This window comes from Triticum aestivum, chromosome 2B (genome assembly GCF_018294505.1).
Source record: "Triticum aestivum cultivar Chinese Spring chromosome 2B, IWGSC CS RefSeq v2.1, whole genome shotgun sequence".
Taxonomy (NCBI): Eukaryota; Viridiplantae; Streptophyta; class Magnoliopsida; order Poales; family Poaceae; genus Triticum; species Triticum aestivum.
Window position 1 is genome coordinate 497,581,799 of NC_057798.1, and position 22,947 is coordinate 497,604,745.

The 22,947-nt window shown below is 43.5% G+C and overlaps 1 protein-coding gene, 1 non-coding gene and 1 pseudogene across 2 annotated transcripts; 2 read left to right on the forward strand and 1 right to left on the reverse strand.

The window, feature by feature from the left end:
- Positions 1 to 591: 591 nt before the first annotated feature.
- Positions 592 to 1,190, reverse strand: LOC123041492 (NADH dehydrogenase [ubiquinone] iron-sulfur protein 2-like). The gene has a single exon (XM_044464092.1). The coding sequence runs from the start codon at positions 1,054 to 1,056 to the stop codon at positions 592 to 594; it is 465 nt and encodes a 154-aa protein (XP_044320027.1). The 5' UTR covers positions 1,057 to 1,190.
- A 14,305-nt stretch (positions 1,191 to 15,495) lies between these two features.
- TRNAC-GCA (transfer RNA cysteine (anticodon GCA)) lies at positions 15,496 to 15,566 on the forward strand. Its single transcript has one exon. It is a non-coding gene; the product is annotated as a tRNA-Cys (tRNA).
- Positions 15,567 to 17,593: 2,027 nt separating this feature from the next.
- LOC123041493 (cytochrome c biogenesis CcmF C-terminal-like mitochondrial protein) lies at positions 17,594 to 20,034 on the forward strand (annotated as a pseudogene).
- The last annotated feature ends 2,913 nt before the right edge of the window (positions 20,035 to 22,947 follow it).

The window sequence follows — 22,947 nt, forward strand, 5'->3', positions numbered from 1 at the left end:
CCGCTCCTAAACATAAGGGAGGGATAGGGGGAAGGGGCCCTAAAAATCATATAAATAGGATTGTAGAAATACCACTTTCATTCGACGTTCCGGGGCGCCCGATTCGATTGATGAATTTGGCGAGCTAATCCGCTTTGATCCAGGAGAAAGCCCCGTCAGCCACCTTTTTGGTGCAGGTCACGTGACCTACAACTCGGCCTTCGCTTTTTGAGACTTCCTCTACCCACATCTCTATGTGCCTGCATCACTTTCATATGGAGAAAGATGGGCTTACCATGTTCCATCAATAGCACCTAACCTATGCCGATTTTGGCGGACAGTGCTCCACCCCGGTGAACTCATGCGGTTCCGACGTGCCCAAAGGCCAGAGGCGAATCCGTTCACGGTCCGTAGGACCAACACCATTCAAAGATTGATGGCCTGCCCCGCCTAGAATAGGAATCTTTGACTGGGCTTACACACATTCACTCACTTACGTCGTCTCCAAGGCTTCACACAAAATCTTCACTGGCAACATATGCATGCTTTTGTAGGGTCAGGCAGAACCGTTGTTGCCTGATGGGAACTTCCCCCATATTTTTATAAATGTCTTCATGTCGCACGACCTCTTAACATTACACCACTGAATCCCCAATCTTTTGCTTGATGTGTAGTGACAGTACCAATATCCACTAATCGTTGTTTCCAGATATGGTTGCCGGTTGACATCTCTTCTAATTCGTCGATACAAGAAGCAAATTGTTGTGTGGAGGAACCAATATCTCGACGTAAGCCAAGAGGCAGATCTTGTGCCACTCCACCAGGTCGTATGAAACTAGCACGCATCCTGGCTCCCGGGACTCTTTCATAGAATTCCAACAATTTCTCCCGCTCCTCAAAAGCCCAAAGGAACGGAGTTGATGCTCCCACATCCATAGCATGAGTAGTTGAAGCAAGTGAATGATTTGAAATTCGAGTTATTTCACAGAATAACACTCTTATATATTGCGCTCGTAATGGTACCTCACAATTCAAAAGTCTCTCTACGGCTGAAGAATGAGCGTGTTCTTGGGCCATCGTAGAAACATAGATAGGGTCAACGACGGAACAAACAACAAAACTTTACGACAGCTTTTTCGTACACGTTCACTTGCATCACATACACAAGTGCTCTCTGAACCGTGCAATAAGGTCACCCATAACACGGCTCTCCCATTGGAAGCCCCGGGCCATGCTATTCCATGATATTGGAAAAGGTTGACTAATTATTATCATCGTCTTGAAAGCTGGGCGCCTTTTGAATATGAGTGGGGCTCCTAGTCTAGGTGGCGCCTTTGTGGAGCCAAACCGAAGGAAGAGGAAAAGGGTGAGGCCACACCCGGCTTCGAATAGGAGGGGGTCTTAGCTCGGGATCCCGCCTGCTTGCAGGAATGAATGGATCGGAAAGGGGGTTGGGTTCTATTTCCGGGCGGGGCAGGAGGTGAAGGCCAGAAGAAGAAGAGAAGTGCGCCTTCCCGGTAAGGAACAGGATAAAAAGGTGCTGTCATCTATCGTTAATTTACCTACTAAAATATCACCAGTTTCTACCCAGGATCCCAACCTAACAACTCCATTTCTGGCAAAATTGCGGAGTAAATGTTCTTCTAGATGTGGTATTTCTTCAGTGATTTTTTCAGCGGAGCCCTGGCTTGTCGTATCCGTCTGAATTTCATATTTCCGGATGTGAAAAGAGGTATAAATATCTTCATATACCAAACGCTAATTAGTACCGTGTCTTCAAAATTGTAACCTTAGCCGGACTAGTGGTAGGGGACCCGACCGTAAAAAGCCCTACCCTATTCTCGAACCCTCTGCCGAGCTCTACCCTGCCCGCATTTATTTGGAAGGTGGCCAAAGAAATGTCTCCACCTGCTGCCAACAGTCTTTCTTCGGAATTCTACTGAACGGGTCGATCCTCCCCTCCGTTTGTTTTAGCAACTTATCCTAAGGTCTCTTCGCCAAGAACTCCCCGACAACGACAGAGGAACTAACCTGCCTGCAGTGGCGGGGCGGCTTTTTTTTAAATAAGACCTGGACGATTATCCCTACCCTTGGTAGCTTAAGAGTTTACGTCCATCCCTGGTCGGGTACAGTTTCCTTTATTTTTATCCCTTGTAGCAGTTACCCAAATTCGTGCAAGTGTGTCCACACCACCCCTGACTTGACGAGGAATTCATTCTCGCGAACAAACACACCCCCTAAGCACACCTAGGAGCACCCCTTCCTGCATATCCATACAAGACCTGAGTAGGCGAGTCGAGGTCCTGCGAGGTACCCACTACTCGGAGTACCCTCCCACCAAAAAAAGATGTGTGGTTCAGTGGTTCGACCAGAAATGCTATGCTTACACACAAGACTACCCCTCTTCCCGAAAGCTTCGCGGGGACCTTTACTACTTTACGACGACGGGGGACCACCCTTAGGGGGTTTACTGCACAAGGCCCCTGTAGAGGAAAAGCTTGATCCCAACGAATAGAAGATGCTGAGCTCGGCACAACATAGGGATCGGCACGCTTTCGGAAAGAACTTAGAACAGTAAAGGATCCAGCATGTAGGCATGGCGATCATTAGAAATTCACGAATTACCAATGTTGTAATATACTCTTTCCCAAAACTTCTCATACCAGACCAACCCACTGAAATGCAAATAGGGATCAGAAATGTGGTCAATATCACGATGAATAATGAAAGACCGTCTATACCCATATACAAATGGATGTTTTCATAAGGAAGCCATCGAAGGCTTTCCACAAATTGAGATTTGGACATAGAAGGATCGAATTGTATCTGAGGAATAGGGGGATACAAAAAAGTAATAAGAGAAACACACAGACCAATCAATCATATCGGTCTTATTGAAGAATTTGGAATGAAAAGAGGACTAATGCTTCCTAGCACGGGACAGAGAATAGGACCACTTAGATCGAAATAGCATTCACAAAAATGTTGTAGCATAGAGTAGAATTGAACATTGAAAAGATTAGTTGACAACAGTCAATCAAAAGATGGGGCGCCAAATTACTAAACAATAGGGGTCTTTCTCTGCAAGTAAGCTGAACACCGTAATTGATGAGTGAGTAGGTGGGTTATGTGCACCCCCCGCCCAGTGGGAAGTCATGAGGCTAGCCCCCCCCCTGAATGAAGAAGTGGTGGGGCCCCCTGCCCGCCCACGTATGCGCCTTTATTTAGATTCTAACTAAATATTATACTGAACTTTATCCGGGAATCTTTCTAAAGAATCCATCTGGCAAAACGCAATTTGTCGATTTCAATCTAAGGTGCACCTTGCCTTTTTCAGGTAGCTTTGTTATGCCTATTCAGCTAGGTGGGGCATTGGTCATAGCCAAAGTCGAAGGGAAAAAATAAGGTAATGAGATGATGGTGCCATCAAGAAGTTTTCGACGAACGTAGTAGCGGCCAAAAATGAAACTCTTGCATGAAAGACCGGATTTGACGCAAGTTGAATGGCGTTGGGGTTTTTTCAAATGAAACCCGCGGTCAGAAAGTCACCAACAGAGCCATACAATCTATCTAGTAGTGTGCCATGGCACGGTACTCCGCTTCGGCGGTGGAAGGAGCAACTGTCTATTGCTTTTATCTCATCCAAGATAGTGTCTCGTCTCCTCATAAATAGATAAGCCTGTATTTGAGCACCTATCTGAAGGCCCAATCGGCATCAGGAGTTGCATGCAACTCTAAAGAAGACGATGACGGAAAAAAGGACGGCTCGAGAAAAGGTACCTCGAATATATCTAAGAATCCGATGAACTGCTACAAAGTGAACTGACCGGGGGGCAGCCATGAAAGGCTGACTTTCTTAGGAAAAGCCATCTGGGCAAGAGATCGTCAGATAAACCAAACTGCCGACCTACTGTCTGTACTGCGTTGGATCAGATAATGGTGAGCCATTAGTCGGACGGAGTTTAACGTAAAGCTCCAAGAGTGTCACCAGTCTTCTCATCATTGAGTTGAGCTCGAGTGATCAAGTCATGACGTTATTTGATCTGAGATACCAAATATCCATGAGGAGAATGTGCGACCTCCAAGCCAAGAAAAGGCATAGGGCGTGTCAGCGCCTTCATAGCAAATAATTGATGAAGGCGACACTTGGTCAGCGATATGGTAACGGAGTAATCACCAGTCAGTTTGATATCATCAACATACAACAACAGAATAGCACGTCCTTGAGGATAAACTGATAAGAACATGGCTGAATCATGATCACTCCGAGCAAACCCTGCCTGGATAACATAACCATTGTGCCAAACTTCAAAAACCGACGCTGTCGGGGCTTGTTGAGACCATAGATCGCTTTGCGTAAAGGACAGACAAGAGAAGAAGTCAGAAGGGCAGGTTCTCTTTCATCCGTCTTTTCTAGGTGCGCATCTCCATCTACTAAAAGTAGGGGTGGTTGCCATAGATAGATTGGGTCATTCGTAACCTGAGAAATAACCGATGCTACTACAGCAATAACGGAAATAACCGATGCTACAGCAGAAACTACAGCTATACGTGGCGGCCCCACACGCAGCTTTGTTTAACAAGCATCACCCTTCCTTTCTTTTCAAATGCTTCCTCAATCAATCAGCAGCTTATTTGATTCCTATTCTTATTAAACATTTGATATAGATGGTGGGAACAATGAAGCAAATTCTTCATCTGTAGGTTGCAATCTGTATGATTTCTTTTCTCGATCTCCTGCTTGTGTTTCACCTCGCACCTAAGCATCACGTTCCTAGGGACAGAGACATCTGCGCTCTAAGGCAATCATAGTACTAATAGCAAGGTTACATCATTCTGCGGGCAAGCTTCAACTTCAAAGGCACCTGATTTGGCACCGGCCAAAGGAGTAGGAACATCAGATGGGGAAGCACCATTACCATCCATGGGATGCTTTGTCAACAGCCCCCTCTGTTCAATACCGATACCTATCAGATTCCATAGCTGATGAATCTCTTTCTTTTTCCACACTTTCCCCGTCACGCAAGACGCCTTTCTGGCACAAACCTAGTAGTTATTTGTCCTGCTAATCTTGGGTGAACTGATGACACTGATGCTCCAAGACCAAGAGTTTTCACAGCCAAAGCTATTGAAGCTTCTCCCTCCCATGAATCATAGCTTTCTGGATGCACTACTTGAACACCATGGAGCAAGATAGAGAAAAAACTCCTATCCCAGTTGATCAAGCTGAACCCACCCACCGCCGGGTAGGTGCATCAGCCTCTTATTTCTAGTTTCCGACAGGGCTACCCGCACTAGCCTCTGACCTCTACTCCAAAACCTGAACTTCACACATCCGAAGCCTAAACCTTCACTACTTCCATCACTTCACAGAGCAGGTCTTGTTTTCAAACTTGCTTTCGGGTTAAGTGCAGAAAATCAATTCAATATTCCTGTCATTAAGGATCTATTAGATGAGCTACATGGTGCACAACTGTTTTCCAAACTTGATTTGAGATCAGGTTATCATAATATAAGAATGAGAAGAGAAGACATTCCAAAAATTTAGGACATACTTTTGTCATTATGAATACTTAGTGATGCCATTTGGACTCACTAATGCACCTGCTACCTTCCCATCTTTAATGAATCGTGTTTTTGCTCCGGAAGTACCTTTTGATATTCTTTAATGATATTCTGATATATAGCAAGACCAAACAAGCTCATCTCAAGCATCTAAAGTTAGTCCTGGACATTCTAAGGTCATAAAAACTATATGCTAAGATTAGCAAATGCAGTTTTCCTGTCCCGCAAGTGGAGTATTTAGGGCATGTTATCTAAGGATAGAGTCTATCTTCAGACCCCGACAAAATAGTTGCCATCAAAGAACGGCCAGCACCTAAGACTATCACTCAGTTTAGGAGTTTTCTTGGTACGGCTGCAGAAAAAGAAGATTTGTCAAGAATTATGGGATAAATTCTAGGCCACTTCATGACTGTCTAAAAAAAGAATCATTCCGGTGGTCAGATGCTCAAATTGAGGCCTTCACAACATTGACGAATTGTCTGGTCACTGCTCCTGTTATGGCTTTGCCTGATTTAACCCTACCATTTACTTTTTAAACAGATGCATCCGGTCAAGGTATTGGTTCTGTCCTCATGCAACAAGGCAGACCAATTGCTTATTTCAATAAAACCCTTGGACCCAGAAATGCAGCTATGTCAACTTATGATAAGGAGAAGCTTTAGCTATTTGTGAATCCTTGAAGAGATGGCGCCACTACTTTCTTGGTTCCCAATTATTTTATTGATCAAAACTGATCAACGGAGCCTTAAATACATCACAGAACAAAAAGTCTCTGAGGGCATCCAACACAAGCTTATGTGAAAATGGCTTGAATTCAATTACAAGATTGAATACAAAATAAGAAACAAGGTTGCAGATGCTTTGAGCAAAAGAGATTCTCTTATGATGGCAGTCACTGCAGTTACTCCTGCTTGGGCTTCAACTGTAGAAACCAGCTACACTAATGATGATCATTGCAAATCTCTGCTTGAGAAGCTCATTGTATCAGCCAATGTAGCACCACCTTATACTCTTCATTCTGGCATTTTGAGATATAAAGGAAGAATATATGTGGGATCAGATCCTGTTCTTAAACACCAAATCATTGGTTCACTTCACAACTCTCCCATACGAGGCCATTCAGGCATTGTGGCTACTTATCAAAGGGTAAAAAAGCTATTTGATTGGCGCCAGGCCAAGAGATTGGAACTTTTCTACATGAGTGTGCAGTTTGCCAAAGACAATGGAGAGCATTGCCACTACCCTGGTCTCCTAGATCCACTGCCATTACCTACTTCTGCTTGGACTGACATCTCCCTGGATTTCTTTGAGGGTCTTCCCAAATCATTGGGCAAAGAAGTCATACTGTTGGTGGTGGACAGGTTCACTAAATATTCTCATTTCATTCCCCTTGCTCACCCTTATACAGTACAATCAGTCTCTCATGCTTTCATGGATAATGTTTTTGAGTGGAATGGATTGCAGAAGTCAATAGTCTCTGATAGAAACTGGATATTCACAAGTAACATGTGGTAGGCCTTCTTCAAAGCACTGCAAGTGAAATTGAGGTTTAGCTCTGCCTATCACCCACAATCAGATAGCCAGACAGAACATGTGAATCAGTGTGTGGAAAATTACTTGCGTTGCATGGTTTTTCAGCAACCAAGGAAGTGGGCTAGTTTGGATCAAGAAAATGCTACTTGGGAGGATGCCGACTTCATAAAAGGTCTCTTTCCGGAGTTCTATACAGCTCCTATTCGTGGTTGGTGCCCTAATTCCAACATTTGACAATGCTTTGGGGGAGGTATTGTCATATCTGAAGATTACTGTACCTAACTCTTGATTGAATTCAGAGTGCTGCCTTTACTTCATCTGCCGTGAACGGAGCCAAGAGGCTTTCGTTCATTTCTTCAGTTACTCGCATGTTTACTTTCCTCAGTAGCCCGGGGTCAGGAGCTAGGACTTCTGAGGTGAACAGTCCCTCAAAGTAACCCTGTATCAGAGATGCTAACTGGTCATTACCTTCGATCATGTTGCCGTTCGAGTCATTGAGAAACTTTATTATGTTCTTCTTTTTTCTCCGTTGCAAAATGTTGTGATGAAAGAAGCTCGTATTTCGGTCTCCATGGCGGAGCCAATTAGCCCTTCCTCTTTGCAGCCATTAATCCGAGTGCAAACTCTCTCAATTAAGTGTTGGAAGTAGCCGCTCCTATCCACTCCTACCAGGGAGGGGAGCCCCAAGTATTTGTCAGTGAGCGATTCGGTGACAATATTCAGCAGGTTGCATACCTCTTGTCTGTCCCCCCTATCCGTCTAAGGGTCCTTGGTAAAAATATCTTCATTGAAAGCAGTACGTGGGTATCCATCTTATCTACAGTCTGCGGGTCATCCACATGACCAAAACAAAGGGTACAAAAGCAGTGAAACCGATATATCTGTTGAAGGCGATCCCACCGGTCCTATTTATTAAGTTGCAATGGTGAGTATCTTTGGACCCCAAAGAGGTGTATAAGTTGGAAAATGGAGATTTGCCTGTGGCATTGGCCGTTGGGCAGCTAACTATTGCATTTGAAGGCTCCATAGAAAGAACTTGCAGGTACTATTAGGACAGGTGGCTTCGAATCCAGTTTGTTAGTCGTTTGCATCTCGGTTAACAAAAATAAGCTTGAATCCCTCCATTCGTAGATCAGTCAGCTAAAGTTGTTAAAACAATGCCTCGGTAAAAAGGTAGCAGAAGGTCGTTCTTTCTTACTCGAAGTTGCACTCAGGTGCTGCCGTTTTAGAGCTAGGCGATATTCTTTGTGTAAACCAGTATCGTATCTGTTCGATATGGACAATTCTATAAGTATAGTCATTTCAGTCTTCCTCAAAGAATCTCCGATTTGTTGTGCAACCTTCCCTTCGAAACCCACCCCACACGAATACTTCTACCCCTTATCACAGCTCCAATGCCCACAGGCATCTGTCTCTAGCACAAATCTTTTACTGAAATCAGGGAGAACCAACACAGGGGCCTCAATTAAAGCTTGCTTGAGAACATCAAAGGATTTCTTTGGCTTGTCCACACAAATAGTACTCCTTTCTTTAACAAGTTCGTGAGAGGTCTCCTAGTTATGTATATACAGGATGAGTCACATCTTGACCGGAGCCATGCGGAGCACAAAAAGTGAAGAGAAAGGATGTGTTCATCACTTTAAGCCAAAAGATAGAAATGAAAGTTGTTCCCATAGAATGAGATTAGATCCCGCAAGTGAGCTATTTATACCGAAGCTTATAAGAGGCAAAGTTGAAATGGGAGCTTTCCCACCACGACATCCAACTCTTCTCTTCCGTAAGCAAAGGGGCTTTCAACAAGATAGGGAGTTGTACAATTTCACCCGTGGGTGGGGCTGGCTATGCTTGCTAGATTGGATCAAATATACGTGTCCTACGCTAGGTGGAATCATTGTTTCACTCCTCCAAGCGTTCCTTGCCAATGGGTAAAGCCTTTATCTATCACTTTGGTCGGAGACATATTAATTACCTTTTTAATCCTTGGACCCTTGAAAGCTCGCTTACCTTCCTGAACTGAGGGAAACCGGTGCCTGAGAGATCCGTTATCTGCAGTCTCTGAGCTTGATTGCATATCTTTTCCTGCTCATACATGTGTTTTTGCACGCTTGAGACCTCCTCTTTCGCTTGGCTATCCGAGGAAAGATGTCTTACGAGGTGGGTTGGACAACGTACGTAGTGAGCCTGCTGCTATCAGTGTGAAGATGAGCATCTATCTTTCTTTTCAGGATTTAGTGTGTGTGTGCTTGTTCTTAAGGGAACGTGCAAATCACACAATCATATCAGGATGGATCCAATGGGTGTGATTTTTGTCTGTATTGATCACTTACCCACGCTATAAGAAGAAGGGCATCATGGAAGAGTTTGGGGTCCAAAGCCGCACCTTCTTTCCCCCATAGGAACAGAGGTCAGGAGCTGCCGGCAGGGTGCTGCATTCAATCTGACTGATGGCTCAAGATAAGTACGAGACATACTTGAGATAGATAATTTATGTATTTCGCTATTTCGAATACCTAAACTGCTGCTAACAAGAATAAGTACGGAGAGATTGGATCTCCCTGGCGTAGTCCCTGAGAAGGTTTGAATTCCTCAAGACGCTCCCCATTGAAAAGAACCGAGAAGGTAACTGAAGTCACTAACCTCATCACCATAGAAATCCCACCTTCGCTGAAAAAAAGTGGGCTGGATAGCCGTCCGGGCCAGGGGCCTTTCAGGGTACATCTTAAAAAGGTCACACTTCAGAACCAGTAAAGGGTGCAGTCAATTGCTCATTCATTGCCTGAGATACTTTTCGAGGAACTGTCGACAGAACAAACATCCTCCACTCTTTCAGTACCTTCAACAGTATAGAGATGTTTAAAGAACTCATTCGTCATCCCACTCATCTCCTCTGAAGGGACAACAAAGGATTGTCTAAAGTAGGACCTATTCGTAGCTCATTTCAAATGGGACAAAGAAACTAAGGCCACAGAGACCCCCCCCCCCCATGTGTCATGAAAAGAGAAACTTTCGGTAGTCACAAAACCCTATTTTAAGAAATAAGTCATTAGATCTCGTATCAGCTATAGTAGTGAAGTTCTCATAACCTTTCATCATGTCGAGCTTTAGTGCACACAGCTGATCATCTCGTGCCTCTTATATAGTTTCTAGTTTAGGAGTCTGAGCTGGAAGAACAAAAGGTGGAGCTCCGCCCTAGTGTTACCCTTTGCCTCGCTCTTTAGAGGCATGAGTGGTCACAACTCGATGTAGTCTAGCAGTTCTATTTGGCGCACGAATTGCGTATAGCAAAGTTGAAGAAGGCATTCTAGGAGCTAAAGGCGTCTCACTCGTCTCTCATTTGCTCGATGCTTAAGTACCGGTTTGCTTCTACGTCTATGGTTGAACTTGAAGGCCTCGGATTCCGAAACCTGTAGAGCTTGCACGATGAAGAACAAGTACGTACTTCATAAGAAGAAATGGTAGTCGGACTCCTCTGGTTTTCTCCATAGTAGGAGTAAGCATAATCCTAAAGTCGGCCCAATGGGCTATATTTCTTTAGAGTACTCAAAAATTATGCTTTTGTCGGAGGGAGATTGCTGGGTCTATGTAGAATAGAGAAGCAGCAAAAGAAAATAAATTGAGTAGCCAAAGGCCTCGTGCACAATATGGAAGGAAGAGGAAAAATGCACGGTACACAATGTATGATGATGAATGTATGGAGTTAGTTCGGTGGGTTGGTTGGGGAGTAGGGCCGGGGGGAGAAACTTGTCCCTTCTTGATGGCGAGTATATGCTTCGATCGATTCTTGTGCTACCTATGCGCGTGTTCTTGATCACCGAACAAGTTACAAAATAAGTTTATGCGCTCCTATCCTTGTTCTTGTGAGTCCTTGTGAAGCTACATTGGTGATGATTGGTGGTAGATGCGGATTACCAGTGAGCTCTGGATGCTACTCTTAGGGATATTATTACTGTGCTTTTTTGCTATAGTTAGTCATGATTACTAATCAGTTGAGAAGTTCTTTCGAATGTACCAATTTTATTTTTTCATTTATTTGTTTCCACCCATTTGAAACAGGGATCAAGTCGCTTCTTGAGATGCATTTCACACCTCACTCACCTCCCACGCCTAAAATGTCTCCAGGTAAATGTTTTTCTGCTTGTCTAGTAATTCGGTGAATCTGCAACCACTAATGCCATTCAGAGACTCTTGGCCATTTCGGCTTTCGCACCATATGATCCCTGCTCATCTCCCACAACAAAACGGAATTTCTTTATTTTCACTTGCGGTGTTCTCTCCATTTCTTGTTATATGCTGCTATAGGGCTATAGGAATACAGATTCAAACTTTATTGTATGATAAAACTGATTATTGATTCAATTCTTCTACTCGCAGCATCTGTTCTATTAACTTGTAACTGCCTACTAATTACAGTATCGAGTGTCCTCGTGATGCGCATGCTATATATATAGTCTTCTCAAACTCTGAGTGCACAGATCTGTTAAGTTGTAACTGTACCTTCTAGTTTTTTAATCTAAGCAATCGTTGATCATCTCATCCATTTGATCGTTTGAACACTACACTGGAATTAATATCTTTGCGGAATCGTTGATCATACTTTGTGTGTACTAATTGAAATCAGTTGTGCATGTCCGTGCTGCTGCTGCCCCAGGACAAGTGAAGTGCCCCCGTCGACTATGGAGGAGCTTTCGATGTCCGTGTCGCGCGATCGGTCGGGATCGGTGGCCTTCAGTTCCTACCGGATTTCCCTTGTGACGTTAGTCCTCGCAGCAGCAGCTGCAGCCTTGATCACGTTGCTGTTCTGATACATGTTTGTCTGACCTCGCTCTTGAACTTGTGCATGTATGCTTCGTCTTTCTTGATCTGTTCCTCGTGTTGCATACAATGAAGTGGTGTCATGTGACGCTGGGCATAATCTCTGAAAACTCCTGGCTGGTTCAGTGTGGTTTTGTTTATTCAACACCAATTGCCTTAGCTTTCTTTTTCTGAAGGAGACAGAGAAGAGAGTAGCTAGATTTCTTTTTCTATTTTGATTTACAAATGGTCCGGTTTTATTTCAAAATGGTTCATACTTTTCGATCTTTGGGCTTATTAAGCTTAAGAATCTTACTTAATAGGATAAAATAGCCTCCTAAACATATGGCTAGCAACTGGTTCACGAGGAGTATGAAAGAAAGGCAAAAGAACTACGAATTATTGATTTAGGAATGGGAATTGGCTAGAACCCTGGGTTCTTCCTTATATAATTAATGGTCTTTTCATTCTAATACTCTATCCGAGAGTTCTCAGTATTTAGCAAAGTTGTTCCTATCTAATGGATAAAAACAGGATCAAATGACAAAGACATTGTTTGTGGAGAAAGAGGTGGCTTTTCCCAGATGAAATGAAACATTTGATTTGTGTAACAGGAGAAAGATTTCCCACTCCTTAGCCATAAAGATATGTGGCCATGAAAAAGGGAGGGGATTTAGTGGAACAGGATTGGCCGGGCGGTAGAGTCGTGGAAACACTTGTTGATTCCTATTTTGGACCCTAGCTCCATGGAATAATATGCTACTGCAGAAACATGGAAGAATTACAATCTTAGATCAAAACACTATGTGTGGAAAGCTTGATAAGGGCCAGTTACTTGTACATTTGATTAGTATGAGCCACTCACATCGTTTTTTAAGGATAGGTGGGAGTAGGACCCTACAATAAAGAGAAGATAGCCCACATGAATCATGTGAATAACAATACGAGGCCTTTGACGAGTAAAGGAGAAATGCAAGATTTGGATCCGCGATTTCAACAAGTAGTTCGTGCTTCGTTGGCAGGCCATAGGTTTACTATTCAATGAAGCCCCTCAACCTACTATCTTTTCTTACAAACTCAACCAAGCCTAACCAAACCCCATGCTCACGACATGTTCTTGATATTGATTGAGTTGGAGGGAGTCAGAGACTACCACGGAATCCTTCCATAGTCACCCTGGTGACCTTCGTCACCAAAGCGTCATGTATTTTTCCAAGACCCCTCATATAATCTCCAGTGGGGATCAGTCGGAGCACGTAGGAATGCCGACCACTACATAAGCCACGTCTGGCTGAGGCGAGCAGCAAGCGGGGGAGAGTATTTTGAAGTACAAGAACATTGGGGTGGGACGCTAGTACTTAAACTAGGGTTGCTTCTTAGCGCTAATCTTGCGTTTTTTTAGTAGTTAGTTGTAGCGCGCCTTCCCTCCTTCTCCCATTTCAAAAGATTTGGCAGTATTTTCTTATGATAACCTGGTCAAGAGAGTACGAAACATCGGTATAAAAGATTGAGTGGGAATCACTCCTATGAGACGGCTAACTCCCAACTCCCGATACATTCTTTAGAGTCGACCAAAGGACTCGTTGGTTTGGACATAGTTTCTTTGTTCCTGTGTTTCTGTTTTGCTCTTCCCCTTTTTTCACTTAGTTTAGTTGGAATGGAAAGAGAACTTCCTTCAGTTTTTCTTTCTTTTGTTGCTTGGTTTGGTCTCTCCGAGTGGAATAAGTGGGTCCTTCTTCTTTTTCCTGATTGATGAAGGTCAAAACCGAAGATCGAATCAAGCAGAGTCTGGATTCCTATGTTCGTGCCAACTCAAATGATTGATGACTTGGATCTTGAGTATGCTCACTTCGCTACTCAGCAAGGGTGAAAGAATGACAAAGAGACTGACATCACAGAGGATGGGAAGGACCCAATCGCCTGCCTCTTTCTTGGTCCACCCCCCTTGGTGGGTACTTTATAGCTCACAACACGAGATAGGAAGATATGTGACATAGAAAAATTTCTTTCATTGACAACAAGACTCTCTTCCTGATTGGGATTGGTATGTGCAGGATCTCCTTCCCTATGAGACTCTTGCTTCCCTTTGAAAGAGGCAGACCCCTACTTCAATTGTCATCTGACGACTCTTCCCCAGCTATGGACTCAGACCTCTCACAACCAAAAAAAAGAAAATCAAAATCAAACGAATCCGAATATAACCAATCTATTGCCTTTGATGACTCGTTGACAGCCTCCTCAACCCAAGCTTCCATCTCCTGCTCCAGACATCGGCGCTTGCCCGCGCCAATCCATGAAAGGTAGATGAAGGTGAGTTTGATTACGAACTTGAGGATGCTGGGAACGATCTCTTTTCGGGGAATCACTCCCGTCGATAGGCCCTCTGCCTCCCTTTTTCTGAATCTGGTAGAGAGGCAAAAGAGAAGTCCAGAGAGACCTTGGCTCTTTCAGGGAAAGGAGGGAGATCGAATGCGAGATGGAGCCCCTTCCGATTGGAATGGACATCCTTGGGGACAGTTGTGTAAGACTTAATTTACCATAAAATTGGACGGAAAAACTACTAAAAAGATCACAAGAAACCCAGCTCAAAGTGAATGGAGAGACAACCCCTGCGCCTTGGAAGGATCTGAAGCTGTTCGAACACTCATAGACAAGTGAACTCCAATCCAGGATCCCTTGAAAAGTGAAGTGAACTAGCCACGTAGAACAGTAAGGTTAGGAAAAGAATCTTTCATGTCAAGGTGAACATAGACAGACAAGATTATTTTGTTTTCCTTAATTCTCAGAGAAAAGACTCATTGCTGGAACTGAGAGCACTGACGATTACTTTCTTTCTGACCTTCAGGCAAGAAATTCCATACCTTCCACCGTCTTCTTTTGTGTGTGGCCAGAACGTGATGCTTTCCAATGCCGAGTACTTTTCTTAACAATGTATGAAGCCCGTAAAACCGAAATTGATCCAAATCCACGACCTTGACGATCGAGGAAAAAGGGTATGTATTATTATGCTGTGAGCCTTCTTTCTTTTTGGCCTTAGATTATCATAAGCGAGGAATGGTGCATGCTAGCCTTCAGACTATACTTTATTGTAGGGAAAGGGAAAAAATGGAGAATATCTTTAAGAACCCTAGAAAGAATTTCACTTGGAGCAACAGGGGTCAGGTCACACTATATCAACATCATAATTCTCTTTTTTTAATTGATACTGATTAGCCGTAAATCAATTTGATTTTGTTATGCCATTAAGGAAACACTATTTGGGATACAATACCCATTTTAGGACCGTTCACTACTAACAAATAAAATTTATCAAAATAACAAATAATATAGTTAATGGTTCCAATTTTTCCTAAATTTGGCAGTCTGTGACTGGAAATCCTTTCTCTTTTCAATAGAAAGAGAAGGTATTTAAGCAATGTGTGTTTTGAGATACAATCAATCAAAGAGAATAAAACTGGGTCCAATAAAAAACAGGAATGAATTTATTAAAAGGGATTGGAAAGGGATAAGTACAAGGGATTCAATGATCTAAAAAAATCAAAAAGGGTTTAATAATCCCCTCCTACGAATACAAATTAGTAAAATAATATGGATGAATAAGATTTTGCTTGATTTTGGTTCGGATTTGGCGGCATGGCCAAGCGGTAAGGCAGGGGACTGCAAATCCTTTATCCCCAGTTCAAATCTGGGTGTCGCCTGACCAAAAAATACTTAGGGATTTCTTATTGTACTGATTGAACTCGATAAGTTCTTACCCTGCATAAGCAAAGGAAAAGAACTAGGCCTGTCGATACTGGATTTTACCATAGTTCTAGTTCTAAAAAATATTGTCAATTTCTTCTTAAAAATAGGGCTCTGGCAGGATTCTAGGTAGTGGCCCAAACCGATACCAATAGGGATGAGGGATATATACTTATGAATTTCATAATTGATTCTATTCAGCAATTCATAAATACGAAAGTAAGAGGTCGGAAATCTTTTTATCCAAAGGTCCCTAAAGGACATTCCTTTTTTGCTCCTAGGATTGAAGAAGAGATTATACGAAAGACTATCAAGACTTCCTAATTATCTGACACTACCTACACTAAAGTAAGGTCTACTGACTCTGTTGGGAATTAGGTTGGATAGGCTGATGGGAAATTTAGGAGTTGTGGAAAGAAGAGACTTTCTTTCCATACTTACGAGAGACTCTGAGTACTCAAACATTCAATCAGGATGGTCGGTTAGCTCTTATCTTTTAGAATAACTTAGTAAATAAAAGTAAAAGTAATAAAGCAAATGATTCTCCTAACTCGGTAGCCCATGAGGTTCCAATGGTTAGTTTTGGATTTTTTTTCAGGCAAGAAAGCAAAGAAGAAGGGAGGATTCTCTATTACCAACTTCCCCCACTGTCATGTCCTCATTGGTCATTCATCTTTCCCGATCTAGTGCCATCGTTCTTCAAGGTGCCGGAGGGTTTGAAGCATACCTACTACCCCTCCCCTGAGCTTAGTTCAGAGTTGCCTCAGCGTGCTCGAGTAATAACTGGGAAAATCAAGGCTGGACAGGTCTTCGAGCCAACTTCAGGAAGAAATGCAAGTGAAAGAGAATGCTCTCGAGGGTGCAGGAGTCTTTTTCTATCTTTCTTATTTGAAATCCAAATCGAAATGCCTCAACTTGATAAATTAACTTATTTCTTGCAATTCTTCTGGTTATGTCTTCTCCTCTTTGTTGGAAGATGGGTACACATTGGGTAATCTGCCCATGAGAGCCCAATCACAAGAGGCTCATACAGAAAGCAATCAGCCCATAGCCTAATATCGCGACCACATCCTATTATTCAAACCACAAAGGATCTATCTTTCATCGTCCAATCTTCTGGATCGAACATATTGACATCAATTCTCCTTTCCATGGCCATTCACAGCCCGCAAAGATCAACCACTTGTGCCCGAGATCACTATCCAATCAAAAACCAGACTTCCAAGATCCATCTCACTCAGACCCTTTTGAATGTAGCGGATAACAACGGAGTGGGGCTATCAAATTGATATGTATTCGAATCTTAGGAGCTGGTAATCACTAATATGCTCATATTGATGACATCATTGTTGTTGTAATCAAAGAAGCAGTGCCCAAAATGCCTCTAGAAAGATCAGACAGAAGTAAGATGAGCTGTAATTGTACGTACATGTAAAGAACTCAAAGGTGACAACGGTATGATAATATGATATGATGACGGTTGTCATTGATCAAGAAGGAAATCCAAAAGGAACTCGAGTTTTTGGTGCGATCGCTCGGGAATTGAGACTTATGAATTTCACTAAAAGAGTCTCATGAGCTCCCGAGGTATTAAAAATACTAGTAGTAGAGACTATGCTATAGTAGGGTATCAGAATATAGATCAATTAGTAGATTGTGTCTGACGCATATACATGAAAAAAAGAATAATTAGATAATAATAAGAATAATATTCGAATCTTAATAAAAGGAAGGGTTCAAATAGCATCTACTAATATTACCGAAAACTTTGTGAAAATACTTCTACGAGAAGGTTTTATTGAAAATGTTCGAAAACCATAGGGAAAGTAACAAATCTTTCTTGGCACATGCCCCTGCTCCTGGTCTTCGAACTAGTCATTAATGGTCGGCAACATAGGTACCCTTTTTTGGTATGCGTTGCGAACACTTTGATTTTTAGCGTCTCATCTTCTCTGGAGAAGCTCAAATCGAACGGATAGAGCAGATGGTCCAACTACATAACTTCTTCTTTTTCATTACTTCCATGGTCGTGCCCCGTGGCATGGCAGCACCCGTATTATTGAAATGGTTCGTCAGTAGAGATGTTCCCACTGGCGCCTTTTCTTCCAATGGTACTGTAATTCCTATTCCTATCCCTTTATTCCCTTTTTTGGTCTATCTACATTTAAGGAAATTCATACGCTATGCTCCATGGACAGAGCAAAAAGTGGAGTGTTGGTCAAAGCAAGCCGCCCTATTCTATTACCAGACAAAATGGAGAGAAGCTCATCCGCTAGAAATGCTTTATTTCGTTTCGTTCCCGTTCTTCATTTCCTTATTATCGAATCCATGGGGGACTTGTCATATTTAGAATCTTTCTGCGGTCTGCTTTGTTTACAATTCTTTCGTACTCTCTTCTCTTTACCACGTGATAGGTCAGTGAAGCGTGAGCGGGCGCTCCGAAGTAAAGGCCAAACACTTTGGCCTAAGGGGAATGAGCAACAAAATGACAAGATGAGGTGCCCCGGGCACCCCCATATAGAAAGAAGGGTCGAAGGTTTTGGGCCTGTAGCTCCCCCCCCCTTATCGAGTGGTGCTTGTTTGGGGGGGTGCCACCAGAAAGCGGGCTTGAAGCTCTCGCCTTACCAACAAGCCGACTGCTGATGGCTGTTGGTCACGACTAGTACAAAAAAGTGAAGATGAATCTTTCTATTTCACATGGAGGAGTGTGCATCTTTATGTTGGGTATTCTTCTGTCGTGCGACCCGATGGCTTATGTGCGACCTGTGGCCCATGCCTCCTATTCTATTTGTTCAGAGCGGGCGGCGTGAACTCTGATTCAATTCGGGTATTCAATCCCGCCGCTGAGATGCTCGGTTGACTCCTTAACCTTGATAGGAAGATGGCTTATTCCAAAATTCGTGCATAAGGGTAAGGAACTGCGGATGAATTAATGCGAATGGGTGTAAGCCTCGCTGCTCGGAAACACCCAGTGCCGACCACACTAAGAGACACGAAAGCGCAGGTAATGCCAGTTGGCGAAGTGGTGTTAAGCATCCCTAGCGGTACGCAAAGAGAGGTCGTGATGATATCATGTACGTCTGTACCGCTCCTCATGGAGTATACCGCATCCAACTAACCCTTTTTGACTAGGGAACATGAGAATTCCCACTACTGCTGGCAGGCCAGCCAGGCCGTGAGCGTGGTGGGAACGGGCTTCCCAAAAAGCGAGCCCTGGCCCGGGTCAGCATAGAATGGGGGGGACGGCCCTAATGTTGTGTTGGTCGGGTTGCGGGCGGATAAAAGCGGACGTGGGGACTCGGGTCGGGGCACAACGTAACTAAGAGAGCCATTCCATTTAGGGTGAGACAGAATGGGCGGGCACAAGTGGTCTGGTGTCCGAGCCGATTGGTCAGACGACGACTACTGCACATATTATATTCTATTAGCCGCCTATCCCGGAATGGACTGGGATGGAATAGAAAGAACGCGAAGCAGCAAGCAAGGGATGAGCGCTTTGTTGCTAAAGCGCATAAGTTTTCTTGCTGGGTCAGTTTGTTTTTGGGGGGTGGGGCAATAAGCTTGCTTCTTCACAAGCTTATCCCCGCCCCCTTTCCTGTCCGTCCTGACCGGCAGCAGTTGGGTCTCCCCATCTCTCCTCAACTTCCCCGGTCTTCGGCCCAAGCTGTATGAGGCAGAAACTAGTCCCACGTACAGTTCGGAGGCCGAGCCCCACCCCTGCAATAATGGTGCGACTTAGGTCAACTAATATGAATAAGATATAGTTCACTCAATGATTTCCCTTGGGTCCCGGACTCCATATGGGGAAGGAACGTTGTTGTTTGCGAGGTCTCGATCATTTACATGGACCCACTTCTCATTCCATTTGTGCGAATTTGATGATTTATAAACCGTCCCCAACGAGCGAAAGGTTCATGTTTGAACATGATGAATCACTTCGTGCCGACCTGTTGCCCATAAACTTTCCTGCCTCATATGAGAATGGAAAACTGGAAGATTTTCTGCATCGGTGGATGAAGAATCATGAACATAAGAATTTCTGGTTTAGCATGTTCCCAAAAGGAAGATACTTTTTTTCCATTCGAGAAACGAGGAGCACGACTGAAGTGGCTATAGATACAAATCCATTTAGGGATCTATATGCTCCGATTGGAACTGGAAGTTCCAGAACTGGCGGCTGGTATACCAGGATAATGAAATTGCCTTTTATTTTTAGTATTCGGATAGGATTTCTGTTGGCTTCATCGGGAGGCTCGCGTAGTTTGTTACGTCAACTCCAAAAGGATAAGCTGCATTGGAATCGAGAAAGTTCCGTTCATAATTGCATAAAAGGAGTAAAAATAGTGGTTGCGGTGCGTCGAGGGTTAACCTTTGATATCGAATAACCTTTCGAGCCTTCCCCAATGGATCCCTATCCTCCTTTGAAACCAATAGAAGTTCACTGACCATCCTTGTCAAACATAACCCAAGGTAGGATCGAGAGGAGAAGAATAGGACTATTGCTAGTATCATAACTTCTCGGTGGGAGAATGAATCCATTAGATTAGTGGAAATAAGAAAGAATGGGAAGAAACCAGCCAACTTACCAAGAGGAAGAAATGATGACCACTTTTTGTATTATCTCGAAAGTTTTCATTGGATCTAGAAGTAATCACAACATCACTTTTCGTCGGAGATTTCATGGTAGTTTTTGGAAACTTCAATTGATTAATGAGGTCAAGAGACTCTATAATTCGAATGATATGTGGAGGGAGCGGGGCGTCTTACCCGCATCAAAGGTAGAAAAGCCCGCCCTATAATCTGAAGTAGTCTTCGACTAGGTATATAAAATGGATAAAAAGAAAGAAGGGGATGAGAGGAGATAGATGCATTTCACTAGGCGCATATGATATTGGAAAGAATGGAATCGAGTAAGCTTAGGCCAACCGATAAGTCATCTTTGTGTAACTTCCCATATGCCTACTTCTAAGCTAAAGTAAGGAAATAGGGTGAGATAAGCAAGAATGAGCCGAACGAAGACGTAAGGTTTGTTTAGATGTAGTCTTTGTGCTTTTCAAGTTGCTTCTTGCGAAATCAACTAAGTTTGAAAAAGCCATGCCCAGGTTTCCGGGAGTTTAGATAAGATATGTCAGCTGTTGGAGGATCAATATTATCCGAGGGATCCATATATTATGAGGGAGTATAGAGAGGGGGTCTAGAGATAGTACAGTCTGTAGTGAACCTATTCATTAAATGGACTTTTCCCTTACCTCTCATCAGCTTCGCTTTCCCTCGCCGGTGCAGTGCCATCTGGATACCTCATAAATAAATCAAGCAGGCCGGCTAGTAAGCAATCCCAAGGGGCTATCTTCTCTCCCATGCTGGTGCCTTGCTTAACTCAAGTATAAAGTGGAAATGAAAGCGAAAATCCGGGGTGATAAAATTCCATTTGAATCTTGAGATCCAAGAAGAAGGATAGCTTCATGAGTTCATTCTGACTCCTAGCTTAGCTGGAAAGCTTTTGCTTGTATCTGGCAGTGGGTGTAACATCCATCATACTCAAACAGAAGAAGGTTTGCTTATCTAGCTCCACGGCAGTTATAATCATTTACAGAACCAGGGTTTGCACCTACTCAGGAGGAGAAAGGGCCGACGACCCCATACTAAAACTCCAAGATAAGATCTTTCAGTCGATCAGACGGCCGAGGCCTTTAATAAGGTTCGGTTGTGCCAATGAGTTCTTCTAGTTATGAATCGCCGTAGGGAGGTAGCATTACATTTGTATTAGCAAAATAGAGCTCCTCATAGAAAAGAAGGGCGAAGAAAGTGTTAGAGTACTTTCTTTCTGTTCAGTCCTGGAACTTATTCTTTTCTGATCGACCTATCAACAATAGTGATCATACCCCATCGAGCAAGTTAGGAGCTGCTCACAAAGAAGGGCGAAACCAGATGAGATGGCCGAAGCAGATACCAAAGAATAGGTTCCTTCACCGAAGTCTAATTTATTTTAGAATTCAAATTCAATTGATGCCGCACAGGCTGACCATTTAAAATAGGTGGAAACGGGAGACTAGAGAAGATGATCACACTTTGGAAGAGAGACAATCGCGTACCTGCCCCCGGAGGGGGCTTTTGTTCGATACAATCACTGAACTCAACCACTTAGACTGGATATGGCACTTGAAAACTCGTACAGAAATTTATCAACTTGACTTAGAGGAAGAAGTGGCAGGGGGTAGGTCGGCTGTTTTAAGTCCGGATGGTTCCTCTTGTTGGCATGGTGTTGGTATGCCTCGCTATCCTTAAATCTATGGACAGGGGAGACAGAACTTTTGCTTTTCGATACCCCGAGCCGATACATGAAAAAGAGGGATAATAGTAGTAGCAAGGGTGTTGTATTGGGTCAGTCAAAACTTACTACTTCCACATTGGTAAACGGCTCCACCGTAGATCTATCATACAAATTTCGATTCTGGAAAAGCGAACCCGCTGATAAAGAATTTTATACGGAGGTTGGAGTTAGTCAACTCAATAATGATACTCTCCCTCTGGGGCCTTGAGCCGAAGCCGAGTCGTTAGGAGAGAATGCATAAGATACGATTGTAATATCAATAAGCGGAGGAGGAGAAGTAGAAGACAGACATGATGATAAGTTCAATTAAAGATTTCTCTTTGCAGGAATACCTTCTAGGGAAGGTAAGATCATCAATAGTAGGATGCTGCACCCTACTCATCTCAGCCTCTTAGAGCAAGGTACTAGTTACTGTTGATTGTTTTACTATCATCCTCTTTCATTTCGTAACACATGAATTATCTATTTGTGTAATCACCATCATTCCTCGACATACCTCATGACTATCTAAACTCCGCTCTGCCTCTGCTAAGCAAGAAAAAATGGCAAAGCCAGAAAAGTTCTCCAGGAAATCACACTAACTGTTTTTCTGCATAGACTCGTATGATTATGAATCAAAAGCAAAACATCCTCGAAAACCACAAATCGAGGCGCGCATGTGCCCCCCAAACAAAATATAAGAACAAACATTTTTGAATGTGGGAACACAAAACTTTTCCAAGTACACACAGCCTACGCGGCATTGATCCAACGCCAAAAAAATGAACCAAGAGCGCTCAAACTGCCACAAAATCCAAACCCAAACGCATCAAAACAGCATGTGAAATGCACCATACGTATCCCCGCGAAAATGAATGCACGTATAGAGGTAAGCGACTCAGGGGCGCTCGGGCTCGATCTCGGCAGCAACACGCAGGATGGGCGCGATGCTGCTGAGCATGGACGGGATGACCTCGTTGTCGAATACCTCCATGGAGAAGGTCGCCATGCCCAGGTGGGAGGGGAGG

What these genes read in the sequence shown, in the direction of transcription:
- LOC123041492 (XM_044464092.1), bottom strand. Translation starts at nt 1,056, where the DNA reads ATGGCCCAAGAACACGCTCATTCTTCAGCCGTAGAGAGACTTTTGAAT.